This window comes from Chiroxiphia lanceolata, chromosome 12 (assembly GCF_009829145.1).
Source record: "Chiroxiphia lanceolata isolate bChiLan1 chromosome 12, bChiLan1.pri, whole genome shotgun sequence".
NCBI classification, from domain to species: Eukaryota; Metazoa; Chordata; class Aves; order Passeriformes; family Pipridae; genus Chiroxiphia; species Chiroxiphia lanceolata.
The window spans coordinates 2,552,078-2,578,698 of record NC_045648.1 but is presented as its reverse complement, the minus strand read 5'-3'; the positions used below and the strand labels follow the sequence as shown (position 1 = coordinate 2,578,698).

Genomic DNA, 26,621 nt, shown 5'->3' with positions numbered 1-26,621 from the left:
GTTTCCCACACATTTTCTTTGGACTGATGAAGTTTTATAAAGTGGAGTAGCTGCCTTTTAGGATACTCTTACCAGCGAGTTCAGTTACGTAGTAACTGCATTTTGGAGAGGCCAAAAGCCACAAGCTGCCCATAAGGGCATTTTTTTACTGAATAACTTTGACCCATCATGCACCACCATAACTGGCCTTGGGACACTTTCCCCAGTTTCCAGGTCTGACTAAAGCCACCACGAACTCGCTACGTTTGTTTAGAGAGCGCTGATGCAAAATCCCCCTTTGGACAGGAAGTTCTCCAAACAGTAATCAAACAGCCCTAAAAAGTAAACAGGACAAGAAAATCAGAACCACTCGAGCCTCAGCCTGGAGAAGCTCCCGAAATGGAGGCTTCACATCCTTTCAGTGCTGCTGCTGGAAAAGTCTGTCTGCAGAGGGGCAATGTTGTGGTCGTAGGCGGCGTATTCCGAGGCTCCGGTGCTCGCCACCTTGAGCTGCTGTGCCGCGTGGGTGAGCTGGAAGGCGGCGTCGGGGTGGGCGGTGTCGGGGAGGAGGGTGCACTCCCTCTCCAGCATGTCCGCCACGCCCTTCAGCAGCTCCAGGAACCCGAAGGCCAGCGCTGCCTTCCGCAAACGGTTCAGCTCCTGCAAGCACAGAGACTCCCTTTTAACGCTGCCCCGAGCCTTTACGTGAAACGTGGGTTTCCTTCTTTTTCTTTGAAGGCGATGGTTACTCACAGCTCGGCGGCTGGAAACTGCCCAGCTGCTCACGAGGTAAGAAATGCTTCAAAAAAAAGGGCTGAGGGTGATCACAGTGGCAACTAAAACAGTTGGATTTCCCTTGATCTCTTCCTAAAAATCCCCACTTCTCCCCTCTGTGCATTCAGTTACTTTGTCTGTCCCAGCAGGGCTCCAGCTGAGGCTTCACTGACTGACCAACTGCTGCCTTTAACCAGTGTTCACATAAAATGTGGATATATTGATTTTTCTTCACTGTAAACTGACAGTGCTTATGTGCACTTAGACAGGGTATTCATTCCTCAAGTCTCTGAGGGCTACAATAAACTGCTTCAGCACTAAGCTTGCAAGAGAGACAATGACTTCCAGCTACAGTCCAGTTATGGATTACTGTGATGTGGCCAAATGTGCCTGGAATTTTGTCTTTCTCTGCTTCAGTTGTAGACAAAATATAAAAGATTTTCAGACTCAGAATGACACCTGTGTTCCTATTTCTGTCTGATCCCCCAGCTTATTTCTGCCTGGACAAGAGCATGAAATCTGTAAAGAAGTTCACCATGGAAGGAGCAGGGGGCACGAGGGACACCTGTAAACATGACATGTCTGTGCCACCCTGACAGAGAACATGGTGGCACGGAAACCAGACCCTATAAAATGACACGGGATGTCTCCTTTACAGAGCATCCATGTTTTTACAGCCCTACAAGCCTGCACAGAACATCCCAGAGTCACAGACACTGTGGTTCCTCTGTTAAATGCATGGGTCAAACCTGGGCCAGCCTGCAGTGTTACTCACTTTATAGAAGGTCTGAGTTTTTCAGGGAGTTTCCTTGCATTTCTCAAGATCTTGTACATCTGTCTGCAGAAAAGAGGGGGGAAAAAAAAGTACAAAAATCTTGGCAACTGCTGGGGAAAGCTGCAGAAAAAAACCCTCAACTCTTATTAATAAATTATCCTGGCCATTGACACATTGCAGCTCACAAAGGCTGAAGCAGAAATGGTAATTATACTAAATCCAATAAACCAAGCCAGATGCTACACTGGAGACAGAGCTTTCATGAAACAAGCTATGCTTTCTGATTGCATTTTAATCAGGACACTGTGAAGAGGCAGTGTTCATAAAAATGAAAGAAAAGCAATAAAGCAATTACATTAAACAGACAGGACACACACAGACCCCACTTTCCTGCTAAGATGGCCACTGCTGCTCAAAGTGAAGCACCAAAACCTCATCATTTTACCTGGAGGCCACTTGGTTTAATCCAGACTGTGACATTCTGGGCGTAGCTGCGCTTGTTCTTGGGCTGCAAGGGGAAAGGGCTCTTGTTGTCATCCTCCCCATAAGGATTTTCTTTTGCATCTGGGAGGAAAAAAAAAAAAGAAAAGAAACAGGCTTAGCTACTAAGACTTGGCAGGATCATTCACAGCACACTGACTGTGTCAGAGTTACTCAAAGGAGTGCGAGCAGTACCTGAAATGGGGCCAAGCTGTGCCATCTTCCCCAGCCATGGCAGGGGCTCAGGACCAGGCTCAAAGAGTGACATCATGAGGTTTGATTTCTTCTTGCTATCAGCTTGTGAATAAAGCATTCCATACCACTCTGGCCTATGGAAAAGAGCAAAGCCCCAAAGGCTGAAAATCTTCCACCCCTGTGCCTAGAGTTTGCCTCCCCTCCCACTGTGTGGGGGCTCAATGTTTTGCAATTTGTACTGGCAGAAACATCTCTGTGATTAGAAATCCACAGCTTTGTCTGCCAGTGCAGAGTTCTGCACAGAACACAGATATAAATAACATAATTTATAAATAAAGCACAAATGAGCAAAGGAAGAGATTTTTCAGGCAGACATCCAGCTCCATACCCCAACTGGGCGACAGCCACCATGCCTTCCACTTTGAGGCTGCCATGTAATAAAACACAGAAGTTGGGGATTTTCCCAGCAATCTGATTTGCTGAATTCTCATCTTCGGTGTCATCTGTGATCCCAGGTCCCACCTCATCCCCTTCTGGGGAAGAATGAAAACAAACAAAGAGAAAACGTAAGAATAAATTCAAACACACCAGTTCTCTTCCCATGACACACCCTTTACTGTCTGCATGCAAGAGTTAATTAATACTTTTGTAGAACAAACAGCTGCTAAATGAACTGTTTGGGCAAAGTGGCACAATAATGATACATAAATATTCCACTGCATTGTACTCACAGGCATTAAATATTCATCTTGCACCACATATTTCATGGCTCATTATTATTTTTAGCTTTAAGTTTAGCATGTTCTGCTAACAATGATGCTTTAAGGACCCTGGTCCCTCTATGAACTTCCCAAAGAACACAGTATTCAAAATAAGAAACCTTGTGTTCAAGGTTTTAATTTTAATGTAAGCACACAAACTTGACATCTGGCATTTTGATAAAGCACAAAATCTGTGCTTTTAGTCTAAATTTTTTTGCTGAAAAAAACCAAACTTGCTCACCTCTGTTAAGTGCAATGGGCAGTACCAAGTGTCTGGACAAGACAGGAGGGCTGGAAATGTCAGCTATGTCTACAAACCCAACAATTTCTAGATCTGTGGGGAGACAACAGGTTTAGTCAGATTTGGAAACAGCTGAAATGGATGGAGTCAATTTAACACCACTTCTTACACCACTGTTTTCTGAAGCAATGAGGCAGCACAGCTGCCTCAAACCTCAGCTGAGGTCTCTGAATGTTAATAAGATACAACCATTCACAATACCATGAGTTTTTAAGATAAAAACATAACTTCCATCACACACAGCTGCCCACGAGCTGTGCTGCTTGACAAATACAGGATTGTGGACATTGACTTTTACACTGTAACAACCCACTGCTGTTTCAGAAATGCCAAAGGAGAAGAAAGAAACACCTGCTGCTCATGGGAGCAGTGTCCACTCGTGGGAGGGCTGAGAAAGGCTTTTCTTGGCACAGCTGTTTTCTAAAATAATTTACTATTGGCAAGAAGTGCCAGGATGACAGACAACCTAAATCTCATAAATCTCAACCTGTGCTGCCTCACCAATTCCTCCTGACTCCACTTCTAATGGATTCCTCAAAGAAACCTCCAGAAAGATGCTGCTTTGTCTCACCTGATCCTGCAGATTCTTCCTGGTAAGGGCAACTCTAATACAAAATGCAGCCCCTTCTTCAACACATCTCTCCTGTCTCCCGTGAAGCTTATGAGGGTGTTCATGGAAAGCAGCCTGTGGCTGTATTCCAGTCTCTGCCTCTAAAAACTGGCACCCCGAGCTCTGGAAGTGCCTCTGCCCCACTCCAGCCCTTTCACCAGGCACTCATGGATGAAAGAGGATGATGTTCTTGTCCCCACATCCCCAAAAATTACATAGTCAGTGGCTGATAATTGCAGAGAAAATGTGGATGAAACAGTAACTACACAGCTGGCAGTGAAAAGGCAGAAATCAAATGGGTTTAAGTAAGTCAAAAAGCAATCAAAGGTTTGTTACCTGTATTAATTGCTTTAGGAATGGGGTCTATCTCCTCATCTATAATGAAAGGCTCAGGTCTGGGAAATACTTGCACATCAGATGCTAAGTGGCCACACTTGAGAACAGCATGGAATGGTGTATAAGCCAGGTCTATCAGCTTTCTAGAACACAAACACTTATTAAGGAAAACATAAAACATACCAAATGGAAATTATTTGTCTAAAGCACACTAATTTAGGTCCCAAACCTTTTTTTAGCTACAGTCAATTTAATAGTTCTAGTGTTGCTAAATTATGGAACAGAGCAGCACATTATCACACTGATGGCAAATGAACAATAGCTGTGGAAATTACTATGTTCTGTCTGCCAAGTTTAAACAACTGCTATGGTTTGGTTACACAATAATTAAAATAAATATTGACTTTAATCAGTGAAGGTCAAAATGAAAATACAGGTAACAAGATCATAAAATAAAAGGAAAAAGAAGTTTAATTAGAACATCTCATATCACCAGATTTCTTATTGTATTTGTTTTCCTTTAGAGATACTAACTGGAAACCTTCCCAAAGGCCTATTATCTACTAACCCAAACATTGACTGCACATTCTTCAGGCACAGGGGGCCATCAATGGTGAAAATCTGCCCTTCCCCATTGTTTAAATCAATGAGCCTTTCCAGGCAGTCCAAGGAATCTGTGCTTTGAAGCTGGAAAAAAACAAAGGGAAATATTTTTGTTGAGTGTTCTTCTTACTCTCTTTTTTATTAACCAGTATGTTTTAAGAAAATATACACACCACAGCAAAAAGCATCTGATTGGATGCTCTCCTGATTTTTTGTTATCTCACTCCTTTCGAAATAAAGCAACATTCTTGGTCTCCCACGTAATGTTCTCTTATTACTTATCAGAAATAGAAAATTTATTTTCAACATTTTCCCAGTTATCCTGATGTGTAAATAACGCTTCAATCCATCAATTTAATCAGAAGGATCATTCCTGACAAGAGACCTTGAAGCTGAGATATCTATTTGATGCCTAAGCAGAAAATCCTTCTGTGATGGACACAAGAATATTGGTGTCAGGTCAAAAGCAATGCTATTAATAAAACCTTTTCTAAGGAACCTTAGTCAAATAGGTTGCTTTTTAAACATTGTTTATTCAGCAGAATTCTAACTCCTGTGAAGATTTTTAAAGCTGGTATTGAGATTTGCAAGAGAAAAGCAAGGGAAAAAAACCCCACACTTTTCCTTCAAAACTAAGGGAAGCTGGTTTGAACAGTGGCTTGGAGACTTCATTTTTGCTCTCTCACATTTCCACATAAAGCTATTATATCTTAAGAGTTGAGCACCTTTACAAAAGAATTAATTTAGTCAAGAATTTAACTGTAGGTTAAGAAAACCCCACAAAAGCATTCGGTGTAATTAATGCAGTAATGATAATAATATAAGCAGATAAATTAAAATTGCCTAATATTCCCCAGGGGGAAACTGGCATGATTTATAAAGATTACTATAATAATGCAGCAGTAGTAGATAATAACAGTGCAATAATAAACTTCTTAGCAGTCACACTTCAGCCAATAACTAACACTGGAATGTCAAGCACACTTCAAGCACAAGAACATCCAAGGGTGTTTTGTGCCACCCCGGTTGTTAATTCAGAAAAAAACAACAATTATCCCACACAACAGAGCAGAAGGAAGGTGTTGAGGACATCACCTCTTCCAGGTTGGCCATGCACATGACGTAGAGCTTGGACGGGAAGGGGAAGGGCAGCGGGAAGCGGTTGCTGTCGCTGCGCTGGTTGTGCGTGGCCAGGGAGTGGCGCAGGGAGCCGCGGCCGATGCCCAGGCAGCCGTCGGTGACAAGGACAACCTGGGGGGACAGAACGGGGGAGAATTCCTGTCCGCAGGGGGCAACGAACACCAAAACATCGCAGCAGCCTTCCTGCAGCTCGGGAAAACCCCGCTCCCACCGGGATTCCCTCCGCCGGGCTGAGGGAAGGACCGCGAGTAAAATTCCCAGAAAAGATTGAACCATCCCGATTCAAACTGTGCACGGCAAATATGCATTTCCTTGTCATTAGGCAGCTGCACTAGAATTTAAATTCCATAAATTTAATTTCTAAGTGTACATCAGAAGCACAGTGACTATAGTGCCAAAAAAAGCAGCCTGATGCTGAGGAATTCAAGGATTCAAGGCTTATTTCCAGGTGGAAGATAAAGCCCATTTCTCCTGCAGAATCTGGAGGGCAACTCGACTTCCACTCCAAGCCACAGAAACCATAAAAAAAGTAGTATTAATTATCTTCACTCTTCACAAACGTAGCTGCAGTTTGCTCACATTTTGCAGCAGAACTATTAGAGCAAAAATACACATCTTTCTATTGAGTTGCACATCACAGTCAATCCTTGTGGGAACCTGCACTGAGAGGTTACACTGAATAATGGGATCATTTACACTCAGCTGAGACACTGAGGAGTGAAAGAGCTGCTCCTTCAGCACTGCACAGCAACAGCAGGCATGTGTATTTGCTACATCCAGATTTGTATCCTCTCCCCATCCTCAGTCTCTCTCTCTCTCCAGTCTCCTCAGCTCCCATCTGAACTGTTGCTCACCAGTGATGTTTTCCTCCAGTCCAAGACCCCTGACAGCACATTCCCACTGCCTTTCATCACCCCACCACCTGAAGTGCCAGGAAAATGAGCCCTGACACAAATGAGAGACCAAATTGTTGAGGTTTAATCTCTGTTTGTTTTTTATACCTTTCTAGTTCTTTGCTCTGAATGTCTGCTGTTCCCAGGGCCTTTTATCAGTGTTGGATTGTGAAGCACTACCCAATCCATAAACCTCTATCCTTTTTCTCTTTAAGGAATATTGTTTAAGGCATCTTCCCAGCTCACTGAGCTGCTAAATTACTGAACTTACATCAAGTGTCTCAGAAAACTGAGAGTTAAAAGCAAACTTTGCCATAAGAGGCAGCAAATCTGGAAGGCTGAGAGCTCTGAGGGCTGGCTGGAGTGTGTGAGCAGCTGCAAGTCAAATGACTCATTTGGGAAAGAAGTCAGATCAAAACACACTCAGCACAGTCCCACACTGGTGGTTGAGACCTGGAACTGCTACAAGCCCTGGAAACCATCAGGTATTGGGGAAGGAAGGTTCTTGAATGTGTGACTGCACTCTTTCCACCCAGAGTGAGGCTCCTGGGCCAGCAGAGTGCACCCAGACCAAATGCCAAACCTGCACAATGGTGCTCCTGGGTCACATTTTATAACCCACTGCACAACAACAACACACTGGACAGGAAACAGCCTAGTTTTTACTGCTGAATATTTAAATAAACATCACCTTCTGTTCTCATTCCAGATCTATCCAAAACACTAATTCTTTGTGGGTCTGTAGCACAGGCATGTCTGAGAGCATTCAGAGTTTTCAAATTACATTTACATTTCTAATGCAACTCACAGGGATAGAATCACAGAATCATGAAATGGTTTGGGTTGGAAGGGACCTTAAAGATCATTCAGTTCCAATCCCCTTGCCTGGGAAAACTCAGGATGCACTGGATGCTAAGAACAGTGAAATCAGGTGTACCTGGCATGGAATTGCTGCCCCCCATTCCTGCTGGACAATGTTGCAAACCCCCAGCAGTGCTGACTCCAGGCAGGTTTTGTCATAATCATCCATGTTACTCAGGGCTTCCTGCAAAGACAGACACCACTGTCATTCCTGGGGGGAATATTCCTCCCAGGAGACACACACCAGTCACTCCTGGCTCTTGGTGAGTCGGGATGTTTGCTCTGCATGGTCACACGACTGCACTGTTACACAAGGGAAAGAAAGAAAGGCGTAAAGAAATGATGAATGAAACCATGAGACAATGACAGCTGACTCTGAGAGAATTATAATATTATAAACACAGCTCTTCAAGAGAAAAAAAACAAAGACACAGAAAAGTCAAAATCTGAAGCAAAGTCTAACAAGAAACATTTAGCTGAGAAAATCCTTGCAGGTGTCAGAGCAGCTACAACCTCTCAGAGGTTCAGAAAGGAGAGAACTCTCATGAGGAGTTTGTCTCACAAAAACTCTTTGGCAGAGAGAGTAACAAACCCCAAAACTTCCATCTGCATCCATAAACCAGCTTTTCTCCTTGAAGTGAAAGCCTCACACTTAACACAGGGTGCAGCCGTGAGATGAATCTGCTAAAGGAGCCTGGCTGGGTTCTTGGCTTTCAGAATTCCTCAAATGAACACCTTAGGGAGGTGAAAACAAGTCAGAGAGGATGCCCTGGCACTCTAACACTGCTCTAAATCTGCAAACACAACAGAGAATCTCTTTGAAAATCTGTTTGTCCCACAATGGACAATCCTAAACCATGGTGCCCTGTGACAGCAATGTGTCATTTCCTCCTGATATTAAGTATGATAACAAGACATATATGTACAATTTTTACTGCATTCAGAGGCTTTCAGTGTCTTACTGCAGTCATGGGAAACTTCCCTCTTGGATTTCCTCTCTTTCACTTCCTCCTCCCAACTTCCCATCACATCTGTGAGGCCTAAAATCACTTATTCTCATCTCTGTCCCGCTTCAACTGCTACACACCCCAAAAGCACCTTCTCTCTGCCAAATCACCTGACTTTCTCAATGGTCCTGTCACCAGGACATCATCCTGCACCATATATCATGAGCAAAACCACAGGAACATCAGAGAACCACTTTTAGTGCTCTGAGGCAGCTCTTTCCCATGTTTAACTCCATCCCCACTTTTAAGTTAACTGGCCACACTCCTGGGCTCACCTGCAAAACAGCAAAATGTTTCAAACCCGCTGATTTCCCCTACACTTAAATAAAGACAAAACACTCCAAGACGTCGTGCACAGGACGACACAACAACACACAATTTCTCCGCGGTTTGCTGGTGAAATCGGCTGATTTTGGTTTAAAATGCTGAGGGTTTCCCGCTGTTGTGTGGCACCCTCCCTACCTGCAGCGTGTTGTAGTCCCTCGTAAAGGGCACCATCAGCTCCCAGAGCGATGAAAACACCACGAGGGCCGTGAACTCCAGCTTGTAGTTGGTGGCCATGTGCTCGAAGAGCATGGTGAGCCCGTGGGCCGCCAGGTGCTTGCGCTGATACTCCTCGGAGCCCTCCACGGCCACGGGCCGGGTCATGGACAGGGACACGTCCATCACCACCACCGTGGGCATGGCGAGCTGCTCCTCACGCTACCCTCACGGAGAACCGCGATCACCCGCCTGCAAGGGAGGAAAAGGCACAAATCCTTATCAAAGTTACGGAGAGATCACTGAAGGTGCCGAGCTGGGAGGGGCCCACGGAGACCACTCAACTCTTAACCCCAAGAGTCACACGCAGGAGGCAGCTCGCCCTCACACTGACCCCGGGGAGAAGCGACAATAACCCTTGTCCCCCGAAACACTTCGCCCAAAACGTGGGATTTGGCTCAGATTCAGTGGGTCACACACAGCACATCCCGCCGGGGGTAAAGGAAGGCCCGGACACGGCAGGAGCTGAGCCGCGCTAAGGGGAGCAGCCCCGGCGCTCCGGGAGCCGCCCAGCAGGCAGCCAGCGCTCCCCACCACCCTTTCCCGCTCCGCGGGGCCGCTCCCGGAGGTTCCCGGGATGTTCGGGGGGAGCGGAGGGAGGCGCGCGGGGGAAGGGAATTGGTGTTGCTCACCCTGGGCCCGCCGCACCGCCATGGGTCCAACACGGAAAGCGTCCCCCCGGAACGCGCGGCGCGGGCGGGAAGGGCCGGGGCTCAGGCGGGAAGCCGTTCTGTTGGATGTCGGAGTTGTGGGAATGCGGTGCCGCTGTAAAAATGACCGCTGTGCATGGAGAAGGGGTTAGGGATAAGCAATCCCGGCTGGGCAGTGGGCCTCCTTCTCCCAGCTGTGGGAGTGAGGGTCGGGGGAAGGCAATAAACGCCATTGCAAAGCTGGGATGTGCCCCTGGAACTGTGCGTTCAGACAGCGGTTTGCTTTAATATTATCATGAATCATGGGATCATTCAGGTTGGAAAAGACCTCTAAGATCATCGTGTCCAACCGCTCCCCCAGCACTGCCCAGGCCACCACAATTCCATGTCCCCAAGTGCCACATCTACATGGCTTTTAAATCCCTCCAGGGATGGAGACTCCACCCCTGCCCTGGGCAGCAGTTCCAGGGCTGGACAACCCTTTCAGTGAAGGATTTTTCCCTAATATCTAATCTAAACCTTCCCTGGCACAGCTTGAGGCCATTTCCCCTTCTCCTGTCCCTTGTTCCCTGGCAGCAGAGCCCGAGCCCCCCCCAGCTCCCCTCCTGTCAGGGGGTTGCAGAGCCAGAAGGTCCCCCTGAGCCTTCTTTTCTCCAGGCTGAGCCCCCCCAGCTCCCTCAGCCCCTCCTGCTGCTCCAGCCCCTTCCCCAGCTCCGTTCCCTTCCCTGGACACGCTCCAGCCCCTCAATGTCTCTCTTGTCATGAGTGGCCCAAAATCAAACAATTTTCTAATTCCCCTTTGACAAATCTGATGATCAGGTGTTGTGACCATTAAATCCTGGCCAGGACTGTTGTCATTTCTTCCTCTGTGGAGCTGCACCATGTCCATACCACAGAAGAGTCCTGGACGCCATCCCAAGGTTGTTGTGCCGGTGAGGGGCTGCTGCCTCCCTCTGCATCAGTGCTCCTGGTGTGGGAGCTGAGTGATTTTTCCAGAAAGAAAAAAAGAGTTTTAACGCTCCCTCTGGCATTGCAAAGTAGACACAAATTGTGGCAAAGGCATTCGGATGGCATTTGACCTGTCAGCTGTAGGAGATGCCTCAAAATGGAGCTCCAGAGCCTTGTTTAAGGGTGATTTACCCCCTGTAGCTGCCGTGAGGGTGATCCATGTCCATGGCCGGTGCTCCAATCCTGTAGTTTGTAACACAGATAATCACCTGCCCTCACACTGGGAATAACCTGTGGCAGCAGACAAAGGTATTGGCTTCGGAGATAGACCCAAATCTATACAATACTGCTTAATCCTCTTAGGGCCTGTGGGTATTAAATGGGATTGGCTGTCCCCCACTAAGGTGTCCTTCACACCTGACCCTCCCTTGCATTAGGGCTCTGCTGGCAGAGGAGACCTCCTGAAAATGGGATCATTTTCATCTGCCTCCCTCTGCAACAGCATCTCCCACCGGGCTGTTAAGTACCAAAGAAGCTTCCAGCACTACACCCAGCCCTTGGAACTCCTGTTCCTCCTGGACACGTCTTTGGAAGGTAGGCTGGGGAGGTTTATTTGATTGGTTTGGATCTTGCCTGGCTGAGGCAGGAGTTGAGAAAAGGAGTTTACCAGGAGTTAACTGTAAGAAAGCTGCTAAACTTAACAAGGCTAGAGAAACAAAGAGGCTGGTGGTCAGGAATTGTGAAAGGTTGGAGAGCTCTTAGAACTGATCCTAAGTATGTGCACATGTCTGTGTCCTCCCTAGGCCATTCTTTTAACTCTCCTGTCTTTGTTAGGGAGAGTTATTTTATAATAATGTCCAATTTGTTATATCTGTTATACAGTTCTGCCACATGCATGTTTATGTTCCTTTTACATATGAAAAGCAAAGCTTATATCATCTATTTATCTAGGTACTCCCATGACCCTCTATTAGTGTTGCCTTAGTGATCCTCCCAGCTATTTAAATGAAGATAATAATGCCTGTCTTGCAAGAAATTTAGGCTGATTAATTCCCTGGGTGTTATGCAAGAGGGTAAGTGTATGATAACTTGCATGAAGAGCTTATTTGAGAATGGTTTAGAAAACTATGATTCACATTCAGTTAAAGAATAATGTAACATTTCCACTCTGGAGGAAAAATAATCCATGGAGAGTGATATTCTGAGGTAAAACATTAGAATATAGAACACTCCAGAGGTGCCAAAGGGTAGATGCTGTCCAGCCCCAAATCCCTGTCTCCAGGCTGTCACAGCTGCAGGATCTGTCTCTCTGGCATCTACAATTCCTCTCCCTTTCTAAATGCTGCTCAAATAATTATGCAAGATATGCTAATTACCCCCTAATAAAAGGTATGATTACAATTCCACTTTGCCAGTTCTGAATTCTATAGAAAGGCTTGGAAAGATGTAGTCATAGAAACAAATGGCTGCTCAGCACCCCCAGTTTTAGTACAAGCACAGAACCACGTTTTCCTCACACTGAGGGAAAAACCTCACCCTTGCTTGGCTGCTTTCCTGGGGAGTGAAAGGCTGGAAAGCCACGGACCAGCATTGCTGGGAACTCTCAAGCAGTTCCCATCCTTCTGCTGAGCTTATTTGGTGAATAACTGGTTTAGAAGGAGGTTTTACCAGCTTGATCTTGCCTTCAGAGCATCAGTTGCAGCAATTAAAAGTCAGTTCTTTGACAGAAGCTGTGTCCTCTCCTCCTGCAGAACTCTGACCCAGTTGTTAATATTACAGAATAGCAACTGCACTCCAGTGAAAACACAGTCTTTAACATCTCCTGGATGTGGGCATTTGGTGGAATCAGAATTCAGCTTGGATTGGACTGTCTCAGCCAACTCCTCTCTATTAAGCCAAACCTTTGATTATTAATCAGCACAACTTACAGTCGTATACAAAAAAATAAACTAAAACCTGGATCTAGATCTGTCTTTACTCATTTAAGTCCATTTCTTCTTTCTGAAAAATACAAGAGTGCCAGTTAAGTGTTGCTGCCCAAATGGTGGCAAGTTGCAGAACTTAATTTTTCACAGTAGATTCTCTTTTGCAGGATTCTGCATCTTGTGCTGTGCAGTTCCACTCCTGATGCTCAAGATCAGCTGGAAGCTCCAATGGTGGCTGTAAGTTCGAATTGCTGACCAAGAGAAGTCTCCAGTGGCTGCTGGATACGGCTCTGGATTCTGAACCTTCAGGAAATGCATTTGCCACGGAGGAGGCGGCTACGAAGGAACCGAATCCTTTTCTTTCTTGCCACTGTGTTGGTCCTCTCTCTCTACCAGCTCCAGTTCAGCCCCTCTGCCCTTCCAGCATCACACACAGCCCCCCAACCCACGGACCCTGTCAAAGTGACCTCCAGGGACCCCCCCAGCAACAAGACTGCTGGGAGAGGCAATGCCACAGCACCCAAAATAAGGCACTGTATATATGTGGATGCTGAGCCAGCCGTGCCCGTCACTACTCCGGTGGATACAACCCCGCAGCAAGAAAATGCCAATGAAAGCCACCCAGACAAAAAACCACCCTATGAGTCCAAAGGAGAATATCCCCAGGACCTGTTCAGTGTGGAAGAACGCAGGCAAGGGTGGGTTGTCCTTCACATCTTTGGCATGATGTATGTGTTTGTGGCCTTGGCCATAGTGTGTGATGAGTATTTTGTCCCCGCTTTGGGAGTGATCACAGAGAAGCTGCAGATCTCTGAAGATGTGGCTGGAGCCACCTTCATGGCAGCAGGTGGATCAGCACCAGAACTCTTCACCTCCCTCATAGGTGTCTTCATCTCACACAGCAATGTCGGCATCGGTACCATTGTGGGCTCAGCAGTGTTTAATATCCTCTTTGTCATTGGCACCTGTGCCCTCTTCTCCAGGGAGATACTCCACCTGACATGGTGGCCCTTATTTAGAGACATCTCATTCTACATTGTAGACTTACTGATGCTCATCCTGTTTTTCCTAGACAGTGTCATTGATTGGTGGGAAAGCCTCCTTTTACTGACTGCCTATGCCACATACGTATTCACCATGAAACAGAACGTGTACCTGGAGCAATGGGTGAAGCAGGAGCTGAACAAGAAGCTCAGTGCTGTGCAGGCAGCATCAGCAGAGCATGTGAGAAAGGTTGGTGTCCTTAGAGTTCAGAGGGCAAGTTGGAAATAATTTGTCCTAGTGTAAACCATAAAGAAAAACCACATCTCCTTCAAAAAGCACATATTCAAACCTCAGAACACAGGTACTGGTCAATAATTATGGTTATAAAATGAGGGAAATGCTATCGGAGAGAGATTCTAAGAAATTAGAGAACATCACTACCATGCAATTACTAAAGGTCTCAGTTGTGGTTGCTCAGCTGCCTTCAAAGACACGTGTGGGATTTTGCTTTCTTGGTTGTTGTAAAAGAGTTTCAAAAAGAACACTTGCAGGAACACAGTCTAAGAACAAGATTGGACAACTCTGTGTTAAACAGGGGGAAAAGGCTTCTGTCCCAGCCCCTTGTGGCTGGGAGGTGTTGGAGGAAATTCTCTTTTCCCTCCCTGCAGCCAGATGTGTTTATGGGACACTGGTGGTGTCACTTGTTACCTGATCTGCAGCACAGGAAGGGATCTGGCAGCTTTAGCAACCAGTGCCTGCTCTCCTGGTCAGCATTTGGCAACCTGATCCAAGTGCCCAAACCTAATTCCATGCCCTGACCCCAGCTGGGTGTGCTCAGGGGGATTCTGTGCTCAGGAGGTTTGTGGCTGTAACTCCAGATTTGAGACCTTCCCTCGGTGTCTTTTGAAGGAAGAGCTGACTGCTCACAAAAAGAGTATCTGAAGGTGTCCCCAGAGCCAACCACCCTTTCAGGCTTGCAGCTCTGGGCAGGAAGGGTCTCCAGAGCACTTGAGCTTTGCCATATTGAGTGTGCCAGCCCACTCCTTCCTCCTCTGTCCCTTCTCAGCTCTCCCACAGCCCCTTTGTCCTCCTGACCTGTGCTACTGCAGCTGTTGAGCAGACACCACCTGGTTTCAAACTCTCCTCTGGCATTGCAGGCTTTGCTGGTCAGTTGTGTGTCCCTGGCACTCAAACATGCTCTGCCTTCTGGTCCTGGCGCTCCACATCACTTAAGGGAAGGGAGGAAGGGGGCTGAAGGTGGTTGAAGTGGTGCAGAATCGAGAAACTGCTTCTCTTTCCTCCCCCTGGTCTGGTGTTCACCCAGTGCCCATGGCTGGGAGTCCTGACAGCTCCTGTGCTATATTCCAGTGAGGTACATGTCCAAGATCCTGCAGTGACACCCATCACTGTGGACATCAATCACCACAAATTGAATCCAGCCCTGCACTTGGAGCTGACAGAAAACTCTCACTAATGCAGAGCAGCATGACAGAGCTGCTGGACCTATCCCTTGGGAGAAATAAATTACAGAAATTGTAAATGATGGAAAGTAATGCTAATCGCTGTGAAAAAAAATACCCCTTTGCGCTTTCACTCTGCTGGAATTTGAGGAAGGCTCTTTCAGTAGCATCCATGCAAGTCATTGGTGTCAGCTGTCCCACCTCCTCACAGAGAGCAGCCTGAGGGATCATTAGATCCTAAAAAAGCAGGTGAGGTAGCGGAGGGGATCAGTCATTTTCATTCTTTGTTGCTTGCAGAAAAGCACTAAGGCAGCTGCAGATGATGGAACAAAGAAGCCACCAGATGTGAGGAAGCTGCAGGTAGGTCTAAGCAACTTCACAGGGATCTGAAGTCGTTGCATTTTGAACCCCTCCCCATGTCAGGTCATGAATAAAAGTGTCAAATTCTGTGGCAAAAAACCTGGACAAAGCCTGTCTCGTATCAGGCACAATGCTCACACCTTGTTAAGGGGACACCTGGCTCAGTCCTGTCCTCAAAGGGATTTTTATAAAAACCAGGAGACAGCTCAGGCTTCCCCAGTGGATTTGACCAGCAGAGTGCTATTCATCCTCTGCTTTGAACAGGCATACAGAAATTCAGAAAGTGACTTTCCTTACCTGGTTTTGTGGCTAATTTTCCTCCTGGGCTTCCAGAGCAGAGGTTGGCAGGGTCAGTCCTCCCCCACAGCAAACACTGCACAGCTCATTCCTCCCCTGCTGGTTAAATTGTTGCCCCTTGGTCTGCCCACGGCTGGCCAGTGGAGGAGGGAACTGGGATTGACTGGGATTGTGCCTTTCCACAGCCTGGGCCAGCCCTGCAGCGGGGCAGCAGCTCGGCCTCCCTGCACAACTCCCAGATGCGCGGCACCATTTTCCAGCTCATGATCCACACCCTGGACCCCCTGGCAGAAGGTGAGTGGATGCTCCACACTGGAGGGACTTGAGTTTGCTGCCCTGGGTGCAGAGTGGTTTAACTGGGAACACAGGCTGTGTGTGTCAGTGTTTTGGGGTCAGCAACTCACCCCTGGAATGCAGCTCTGCGAGTCACAGGCGGTGTCAGGAGCCCTGAGTCTCTTCTGATCCAGTGCTGGAAGGACAAACACCTCATGCTTTGGTCCTGCCACATCTTCTTTGCCTGTGCCAAGCTGGTCACTGCTGTGGTGGCAGCTGCTGCTGGGGTCCCTGGAAGTGGTGACAGTCACTGCTGTCCCCCATCTATGTTCTCTCTGACTGCAGGGGCAGAAAGAGTCACTCTTCCTTCCTCTTCTTAGCTCAGACCTCACCCCTGAAACAGCAGCACAAAAAGAGGTTAAAACCCTTGAAGAATTATCATTTTGATAGTAATTAATATCCCAGTTGAGATTTAAATCACAAAATGAGCTCCAATTATGATGGTTAGGCCAATTCTATGTGGTTTAAACTGACAATGAGCACCTCTAAAAGCCCCCCTGCACTGCTATGGTACCATCACTGCCATGACAAAGTGTGTTCCCAGCACAGTGCAGGCAATGGGTAGCTCCCCAGGGCCAGGGAAAGATCAGCTCAGGTCCAAGACTCTTTTAAACTGCCCAGGGTGCAGAGAAGCCTCATCTCCAGACAGAGCCAGGGTCTTTTTACACAGACTTTTAACATGCTGCTTTGTTATTAAACTTTAATTCAACCCCACTGTGGAGGTTCATTTTCCAAGAAATAGTGAAACACATAAAAAAAGACTTTTTTAGATTTTCTTCCCTAGCTCAGCTCATGCCCCACCCCTCCACTGCCCTACTAGTTCTTAAGAGATTACCTGCTGTCCATTCAAAGAGAGATGGAAGCTAAGCAGATCAACACCTCTCTCGTGGCTCTCATAGAGGTTACAAAAAGGACTCTCCAGATCAAAATCCCAGCTGCACAAACTGATCAAGGGAACAAAGGAGGTTGGGTGAGGACAGCAAGGCAGAGAAGTGTCTGCTTTGACAGTCTGGGGAAGGCACCCAAACCTGTTAGGCAGCCTAACAGCTCATCCCAGTTTGCCCTACTGCCCTTGCCTCCTCTTCCCCCAAGAGGTGTTATCAACAGCACCAAGATAATGCCAAAACCTTCCAAGAGGACATATCATTGTCTTGAGCATCAGAAAGTGCCAGATTGAAGGGCTGCTGCCACTCAGAGACTCCCCCCCAGCACCTTCTCATCCTCCCCACACCTTCAAATGTCTCTGTACAGCATCTCCCACCCCAGGCCAGCACACACTTGGCTTTCTGGTCCAGGCCAGCACTCTGGGGAAACCCTGGGACCTCAGCAGGAGTTGCAAGATGAGGCCAAGGACAGTTCCAGCCAGTTCAGCCCAGAATAGGCTGCTGGGAGGTTTCCATGCAATTGTAAAAGCCACTTTCCCTGCTAAAGAGGCTGCTATTCCCAGGACTGTATTAAATAAATGAGATTGGGGGTGGGGGGCAGTTTGGATCTTCTCTGAAAGAGAACTTCCCTGCTCATTCCACAGAATCATGAAATCATTTAGGTTGTAAAAGCCTTCCAAGAGTCCAACTGCTCCCCTAGCACTGCCAAGGCCACCACTAAACCCTGTTCTTAAGTGCCACATCTACACATCTTTTAAATCCTCCAGGGATGGGGAATCCACCACTGGCCTCACAGCCTGTGCCAGGGCTGGACAACCCTTTCCATGAAGTTTTTCCTGCTGTCCAACCTAAGCCTGCCCCAGCAGCCAGGCAGGGTGTGAGTTACTGTCTGTGCAGCAGCCACTAGATGGGAGTGTGAGCACGTGTACTTATGTCTGATACAAAGGGATGCAAGGATGGGCTACAACAGTCTCTCCAGAAGGTTATTCTTTTTAATGAGGAATTTCTAGCAACTTTATTCTTTCCTCCACTTTCTCTGGAAGTGTGCAGAAGCAAAGCATGAGATCTTTTCAGGATTTTCCCCACTGACACCAGAGGGAACTGTGGGGGAATGAAAAGAAGGATGATTTTGGAAATACTCAGGAACCCTCTCATTGCTGAACCTCCAGTCTTACCGTCAGATTATCCTTTAAAGTCCAGTCATGCAGGGAAGAAGGCAGAAGCTAACTTTTGTTTTTGAATGAAGAAAAAGGCTCCAGCAGCAGAGCTGCCTGTCCTTAGTATGCCCCAGTGAACAAGCTAATGGTTTTGGAAATTAGACCAGCCCAGAGCAGCAGGCAAGGTTGTAGGCCAGAGCCAAGTGAGAAGCTGAAGGCAGCTACAGTTTCTCCTTGTTTCCTTAGCATTCCATCACTTGTTAAGGAATCAGGATACAAAGGAGAAAAAGGAATCATGAGTTTGGTTTTTTATTTCCACTTTTAGACAGCAGAATCTCCAAATCCTTCAGATTCATGCTAAATTGTAAAGAAAAAATCTTTCCTGCTGATCATGTTGTGAAAGCCAAAGAGTGCATTAAACCCAAGAGCCAAATTCAGGGTAAAAGCTCAGCTGCCACCTGAAGTCCACCTGAGTGCTGTCAATCCATAGGACAGGAATCTTCCTGGAGAGTGTCTCAGGGCCCCTGGACACAGAGATGTCCCATGTGATGGGCTCTCAGAGCTGGGGACAGAGCTGCCAGCAGTGGATGCCCCAGGGGACTGAGGGCCCCTGCCCTGCACAGCTAATCCAGCATAGCAAGGACTGAGCTCAGGGACATCCTTCCTGCCCATGCTGACCTGCAGATCAGCCCAGCTTAGAGCCAGCTCTGCCTCCAGCCTCAGTGCACACAGGAATTTTGTGTCAGAGGAATTAACACCCCTCCAGATGAGACTGATCTCCTGAGGACTGGAGAGGGGCCTGGGCCTAATCTGTTTGTGCTGACAGAGGGATGCTGAGGGCTCCACTCCCAGCCTGGGCCAGGGCAGGGAGCCAGGAGCTTGAATGTATATAATCTCCCTCAGGCTGAGCCTGACTGCCCTGACCTTGCTGACAGGAGCTTTTGCAGCAGCTTCAGGGACAAGCTGAACAGAAAGATGCATTGCCCAGTGCTCAGAGGGGACTAGGAGCAGTGGATCACCTCTGTGCTGCCCTGCACCCAGGGATGTCCCAGTGCATCAGCTCAGGGGCAAGGAAGCAAAATGCTTCCCATCCCCTCTGGTGAGCTTCAGGATTGACAAGGAGCATGGAAGAGTCAGGCTCTTGAGTCCCAGCCAGCCTTTCAAAGGAGAAAAGAAATCATCATTTTGATTAGATATAGGGAAGAAATTCCTCCCTGTGAGGGTGGGGAGGCCCTGGCACAGGTTGTCCAGAGAAGCTGTGGCTGCCCCATCCCTGCAAGTGTCCACGGCCAGGTTGGATGGGGCTTGGAGTAACCTGGGCTAGTGGAAGGTGTCCCTGTTCATGGCAGAGGATTGGAACAAGGTGATCTAAAGTTCCCTTCCAAACCAAATCATTCTGCGATTCTATCATCATTTCATCTCAGTCCAGTGCTCATTCCAAGGCTCAGTGGAAATTTCAGTTGGTGAAAAATGTTTGTCAGACACTAACAGGAATCTCACCAGAACAGGACTTGTCCCCTGAGGTCTTAATGTCTGAGCTGGACAAAGTTATTAGACATACACCAGAATTTACTGATTTTTGTGAGGTTCAGCTCTGAATCTGATCTGCCCACACGGCTCATGGCCTCAGACCTGATATTTTTATTATATCAGTATCACAGTGATGAATAAAGTGGCAGGGCCCTGCCCTTGAGGCAGATGACAACAGCACGTTCTGGTTGTGTACTCAACAGCACAGTGGATTAAATCAGTGTGATAAAACTTCCAGAGGAAACGAATTTACAGCCCTGCACACCAGCCAAGCAGAGCGTGGCCAGTTCCTTGTGGCTCCTGTCCATGTGCAAACCCTGCAACACTCAGCTGAGTTGTGGGGTGGGCAGCTCAACAGAGGGCACAGAGTAGAGAAAATTGGGCTTTTCTTTGAGCCTGTGTTTTGTCCCGTTTCAGTGAGAGTCAGCACTAAGAGATTCGAGCACAACACTGAATTATGGAGACACACACACAGTTTCACAGTTCGCTGTAAGCCAATAATAAAGCAGCTAAGCTGAGCAGAGCAGAACATGGTTCACAGTGGAAGAAGCCCCCAGCAATCCCAGAAATACAGCACTGGACCCTGCACTGGTGAAGATCATCTCCCACACAGCCTGGACACCAGGAATTTAGATCAATGCCAGCAGAGCAGGCACTTGTGTATACTTAGAGAAATCAGTAATTTTCCAGGGAACTGGAACATAAAAGGTTTTTATTTTCCCTTACCATCAGGTCCCCAGGCTGCAAGCAGCACCCTAAGGCCTCTTCAACAGCCACATGGCAGGAAGAAGGTGTCAGTTTTAGCTTGCACATAATCTAGCCTGAAAAAAATCAATAGTCCCTTGGGAACAAGATGATATTGCACCAAAACTCCTCCTCTGTTCTTCCTGCATTTGCTTCCTATGAAGTACAGATACTGAATGCACTAATGACCTGGAAAGGATTTCTCTTCCTTCTAGTTCTCTTTAAAATATGATGGTATTAGTTACCTCTCAAATGGCTGGTGTAATTGCTCTAGCACTAACATTTAAACATGCCAGCCATGATCAACAGCAGCAGCCAAAACCTGGGGGCACAGGCACAACAGCTCACAGGTCAGTGCTGACTGCAGCCCATGGAAGAGGAAAGGGGCAAGAGCATGGGTGTGCAGGGGGGAGGTAAAGGGGGGTTTACACAGCTGACAGCTGCTGATGGGCGTGTCCTCCTCATCCACAGAAAAATTTAAAGACAGGGTTGATGTCCTGAGCAACATGGCCAAGACCAAGGCCAAGGCAGAGACCTTGGATGGACAAGGCCCACAGTCAGGTGAGTGCAAGAGCCCTTTGCCTGGTTTTGCAGTGCCAGCCCTCACCTTCCCAGCACACAACACCCCAGGCTGGCACAGAGACACTGGGGTCTGACACAAGGTCTGTGTTATTGCTGCTCACAGGTGGCTGCTGTAACAGTGCAGCAGGAAACAGGGGATGTGTGTGGGCAGGAACAGCCATCCCCCAGGAGCCCTCAGTGAGACAGAGACCGGGCAGGGAGTGCTACAAGGATGTAGTGGAAGTGGCTATGGAATGGTGGAGGAGGGAAATCAAGCCATTACAGGCAGCACTTGGGTGCTGCTGGTCTTTGGTAGACCCTTCAAACTGAGGGGTTTGTTAAAACAAAGGATCTTCAGTTTAGCTTGGAAATTTGCCACACTTGCAGAAGAGCATGGAAGGTTCCTGCAGAGGGAATCAGCTGCACTGACTGTTTCTGTATCAGTCTAAGGGTCTGTGCATTTTTCCCTTGAATAGATTCACAGAATCATTTGGGTTGGAAGGAACCTTAAAGCCCATCCAGCTCCAACCCTTGCCCTGGGCAAGGACACCTTCCACTATCTCAGGTTGCTCCAAGTCCTGTCCAGCCTGGCCTTGGACACTTGCAGGGATGGGACAGCCACAGCTTTTCTGGACAACCTGTGCCAGGGCCTCCCCACCCTCACAGGGAAGAATTCCTTCCCAATATCCCACCTGACCCTGAACTCTGGCAGTTCAATAATTTTTGGGTTTTCTCTCTCACTACTGACACACAGCCTGTCTGAGCTGGCTGTGCTACAACACAGGTTTGTGCTGCCTGGGAAGATGGAGATTTTGAAAAACAGGAAACTTTTGTGTGGAAGGTCCCAGCTCCACACAACACAGGCACCTCAGCATCTCACAACACTGGGCCTCACCTGAGTGAGCCCAAACTTGAGAAAAACACTGTTTAAAAACCAATTGCTTGTGTGTGTTACCAACATCTCATTGACTTCACCTGTGCTCTGTGTTGTCCTTGTTTCCACACTACTACACACGAAGGTTTCCGTGTTCCTCTTGGCTACACAGGAACAGCACAGAGGACATTGCAGTTGTTTCCTTGCACATGTCAGCACTTTGCCATTTGCTTTTGAATCCCCACCAAATGATCAGGGATTAAAGTCTGGCAGAACGTCCAAGTCATTTTTCAGAAGCTTTGAAGAACGGCAGCTCCCTGGAGAATGCTCCCATGCTTCACTGGAAAAAACCCCAAAATACAAAAAAAAAAGACCAAAGAAGCAAGGCTTTACATCCTTTCTGTCTTTTAAGGATGGTTTTAGTAATATCTTCAGAATCCAGAAAGCAACCAGGAAATACTCATCAGCTGTAGATGAGGTAATTAGCATTTCCCTGTTGTTACACGTGTTTCTTACAGCAGTTCTGGAGAGGAGGTCACAGGAACATCAAGGTCTCATTCTGCTCCAGGAGGGTCAGATTCTGCCCAGATTTACTAATCACAACCACAGCAAACCTAGGCAGTCTGACAGGGTTTAACCTGAAATGTCACAGATTTCCCTGCTGATCATGGGGAAGGTGACCCCCTGACACTGAGACAACTGAAACCAGTGTTCCTTCTTATTGCTTTTTGTAGAAGAGGAAAAGAAGGCCCCAAGCACCATCCAGGTAACTCCTGCCCATGACTCTGAGCCCAGCAAAGCCACACAGAAGGCAGATGCACCCCAGGATGGACAGGTATTGAAATCAGGATCACAGGCAGTAAGTGCTCCCTCCAGGCTGACCTTCACATGTACTTCCCTTCTTCCCTCTCCAGAGCTTTTGGGACAGGATCCAATTCATGTCACTGGCAGCTATATATAGACTGTGTGCAGTGATTTATTAATATTTGGCTGAAACATTTTGGCTTACAAACACAGATCAGGTCCAAAATATGACACCAACTGATCCTGTATAGTATTTCCCACTCCTCTGAGGCCAGAGGGGTACTCCAGGGCAAGGGAAGATCCCAGGATGTGCCTGGCCTGTGCTCCCCAGTGTACAGTTCTGCTTTGCTCCCCAAATCCCTCCTTCCAGGTGATGTAATTTGGCTGTTCTGATGAGGAAAGGATTTTCAAGGACAGTTTGTGTCAAAACCTCATCTAAAAGGTGGTTCTAGTTAACAGATGCAAGTTAGTTGACAATACACAGGTGCTGGGGTAGGATGAGCCTGGATCCTGTCCCAGTAGTGAGATGGGGGCTGTGGGTGCCCCCAGCCCTGTTATGAATCTGAGCTCTGCCCAGGTGAGGCCAGGGTGAATAAATGCAGCTGCTTGGGGATGTGAAAACATACTGGCTTTTTGATTTTTTTATCCTGATCTACAGTCCCCATCAAGCAGTGACAGCTCAGAAGACAGCAGCTCTGAGAGCGAGGAAGACAGTGATGAGGACAGCACAGATGATGATGATGAAAACGATGAGCCCTTATCTCTGGAATGGCCAGAAACAAGGAAAAAACAAGCCATTTACCTTTTCCTCTTTCCCATTGTCTTTCCTCTCTGGAGCACTTTGCCTGACGTCAGGAACCCTGTAAGAATCTGTCTTCTTTCTGCTACTGGAGTCATTAACTGAGCTATAGATTTCCTCTGGGCAAGAGGCTCCAGCTCCATTTTTCCATGTCTGGAGCCTTTGCATACTTGGAGTGCTGTTACTGCTGCAGGGGGTGGGACACGAGGCCCAGCTGCAGTGGAACGTTGTACAGAGACTTAATTTAATAAACCACAAATTCTAGCAACTACAGGTACTTAATCGAGCTGAAAACCAGAAATACAAATAGAAACCAGGGTCCAAGTTAAAGCAGATCAACTGCAGGGAAGTGTTTCAGGTGAATAGTTTTCAACTGGGGATTATTAACTTGCCTGAAACTTCTCTTTTTTTTCTTTCCCAACTTGATTTCGACAGGACTCAAAAAAATTCTTTGTGATCACGTTTTTTGGATCCATCCTCTGGATTGCTGTGTTCTCTTACCTTATGGTGTGGTGGGCTCACCAGGTGAGGGGTTTGTGTTCTCTGCAAATCACCAGTTCAGAACTAGTAGATGGAGAGAGGCAAGTGTCACTTGGCATTTTATCTCATGAATTACAGCTGCAGCCCATCAAAACAGTAGAAACTTTGTTTTGTTAGAACCCAAAAGGGAATTTTCTATTTTATTTTTTTTTTTTGATTTGACAAAGCTTCATTCTTTTCCAAGAGCTTCCAAGGGAGTTTGTGCATCAGCGAAAGGAAAGTGCAATGAAAGGAAAAGTACTGTCAAGATTTATCTTAATTGTCACTTTTCATTGATGAATGTTTCTGTGCAGAACATAATTATCCATTACCTAATTAAAATTCTAGGAAAATAAAGGGTCTGATTCTGGAAGCTGCTAAATGCTCTCAACTCCCCCTGCCCTAATGCTCACCTGGTATTCTGGGAAATAATACTTCCATCTTGTAGAATCACCCCTCCATTCTGTATTTAGTGATATATTGCACATGCACAATATAGCTGATCGTGCCATAAATCCAAGGACTGTCATTTCCAAAAGCCCTCAGATCTTGTATAGCTGATGTTAAATCTGGAGAGGGAAAAAGTGGACAACATCCAGCAGAGGTGGACTGAGGACAGCAGAGTTGTGCTGTGGCTGACTTGACCTTGCTCAGTGTTGGCATCACTGTGATCAGATTCTCTGCACTGCAGAGCAAATCCAGGATCAACAGACACTGTGAAATTTAACTTTCTAATCCTGCAAAGCAGCAAAATGCTCCCATGTTTAGGGGATTCAGATTATTTTAAGTCCAGTATGGCACAAACCCCAAAACTGTACAGAGCAATTGTATTCCCTGTTCCAGTGCTAACAGCTCTACCCCATTTGTGTTGATTAGGTTGGGGAAACAATTGGGATATCAGAGGAAATTATGGGTTTGACCATCCTGGCAGCGGGAACATCCATCCCTGACCTCATCACCAGTGTCATCGTGGCACGGAAAGGCTTGGGTGACATGGCTGTGTCCAGCTCTGTGGGCAGCAACATCTTTGATATCACTGTTGGGTGAGTACCAGTTCAGTGCTAAAACAGGCATTTCTTCTGAAATACAAAGCTGGTTTTATTCCAAATGTACCTATTAATTTAATTTTAGCTGTATTTAAATGAAAGGCAGCTGGGCAACCAGTTCCTTTAAAAAAAAACCAAACAAAAAACCCAAACCCAAACCAAACAACACCCAAACCCAGCCAGGAAAGACAAAGTGTTACAGCTCAGCCCACCATCTTCACCTAATTCTGAATCAACAGAAAATTACCATTTTTTCAGGACAAAAATTCAAGAAATCTTTGGCAAACATCAAAGATTTAGAGGTAGGAACAAGATCTGGTCACTCAGAGACATCCAGCTCCTGTGCAAACAAGGGTAGGATCAGTGCCTGTATCTTCCATCATAAAGCATCAGGACATTTCTTTATTACAGCCCAAGACATTTAATTTATAGGTCCTTTCAGCCTCTTGGATTGCACTATGATAGTGGAAGCATTATCCAAATGCAATTTTGATACAAACAACATCTAGTTTAGATTTATGCTGAGCTACATTGAATGCAATCACGCATTTTTTTCCCCCTGTAAGACTTTGGAAAAATTGCTTAGTTATGATGCAGAAAATGAACTGCCTTAAAACATTTATTTCAATTACTTTTCCTTTACTTGCAGCTTGCCAGTTCCCTGGTTCCTTTTTTCTGTCTTCAATGGCCTCAGCCCCGTGGCAGTGCAGCAATGGTTTGTTTTGTGCAATTGTTCTCCTTTTCCTCATGCTCCTGTTTGTGATTATCTCCATCGCTGTCTGTAAATGGAAAATGAACAAAATGCTGGGGTTCACCATGTTTGCTCTTTACTTTGTGTTTCTGATCATCAGTGTGATGTTAGAAGACAAGATAATATCCTGCCCAGTATCTGTATGATGGCTGGACACTTCAAGATGTGTGTGAGGATACAGCAACATCAAAAGAGGTTTAAGGTAGCAAATGTTCTACTGAAAAAAAAGGAACCAGAATTGTAACAAACTTACTGAGAATAAAATATCTTTAACTTACTAAAAAATAAATAAATCTCAAGTGGTATGTCAGCCTCTGCTATTTTTCTTTAGGATCAGAACAGATACGATATCAAATAGCACATGTTTATGCACTTGTGGCAAAGGCTGATGTGATACAGATGCATCGAATTTTTGGTATGGCTGATCCCCTCAAGTTAATGGAGTTGATTTTCAGCATGAAACATTTACCCATTATAAAAATTCTTCAGGAACACACTCTAAATGACTCAGTGGACTGCTCAAACTCTCTGAAATCACTGAATTTTACTTCAGGGAAAGAGAACCAGCCCCATGTGGCCAGGCCTCTACACAACTCCTCTGCTTAACGTCACCGTGTGGCCTCACATGCTGCATCTCAGCAGTGAATTCTCTCAAACTGCACTAAGCTCCTTTTAAATCTGTACCTGATCTTGCAACACGGGCCCTAAAATTTATGTTAAGTGCAAAAATGTGATATCAC

General features: G+C 46.6%; 2 protein-coding genes across 2 annotated transcripts; one reads left to right on the top strand and one right to left on the bottom strand.

Annotated features, from left to right (window-relative positions):
- Positions 1-376: 376 nt before the first annotated feature.
- INTS14 (integrator complex subunit 14) lies at positions 377-9,864 on the bottom strand. The gene is made up of 12 exons (XM_032700564.1): positions 9,612-9,864; positions 9,178-9,447; positions 7,785-7,892; positions 5,910-6,065; positions 4,780-4,898; positions 4,212-4,354; positions 3,206-3,298; positions 2,592-2,736; positions 2,204-2,337; positions 1,974-2,092; positions 1,529-1,591; positions 377-639 (listed from the first exon to the last, which is right to left on the bottom strand). Exons 2-11 carry the CDS (start codon positions 9,397-9,399, stop codon positions 1,550-1,552), a joined length of 1,281 nt encoding a protein of 426 aa, XP_032556455.1. The 5' UTR covers positions 9,400-9,447; positions 9,612-9,864; the 3' UTR covers positions 377-639; positions 1,529-1,549.
- SLC24A1 (solute carrier family 24 member 1) lies at positions 9,275-26,543 on the top strand. Its single transcript, XM_032700566.1, is given in 12 exon segments — positions 9,275-9,503; positions 11,291-11,447; positions 12,946-14,011; positions 15,520-15,582; positions 16,065-16,173; positions 20,999-21,088; positions 22,697-22,797; positions 23,425-23,628; positions 24,001-24,090; positions 24,961-25,127; positions 25,780-25,836; positions 25,838-26,543. Coding segments are annotated over 10 exon segments (1,992 nt in total). The 5' UTR covers positions 9,275-9,503; positions 11,291-11,447; positions 12,946-13,090; the 3' UTR covers positions 26,028-26,543.
- Positions 26,544-26,621: the final 78 nt, after the last annotated feature.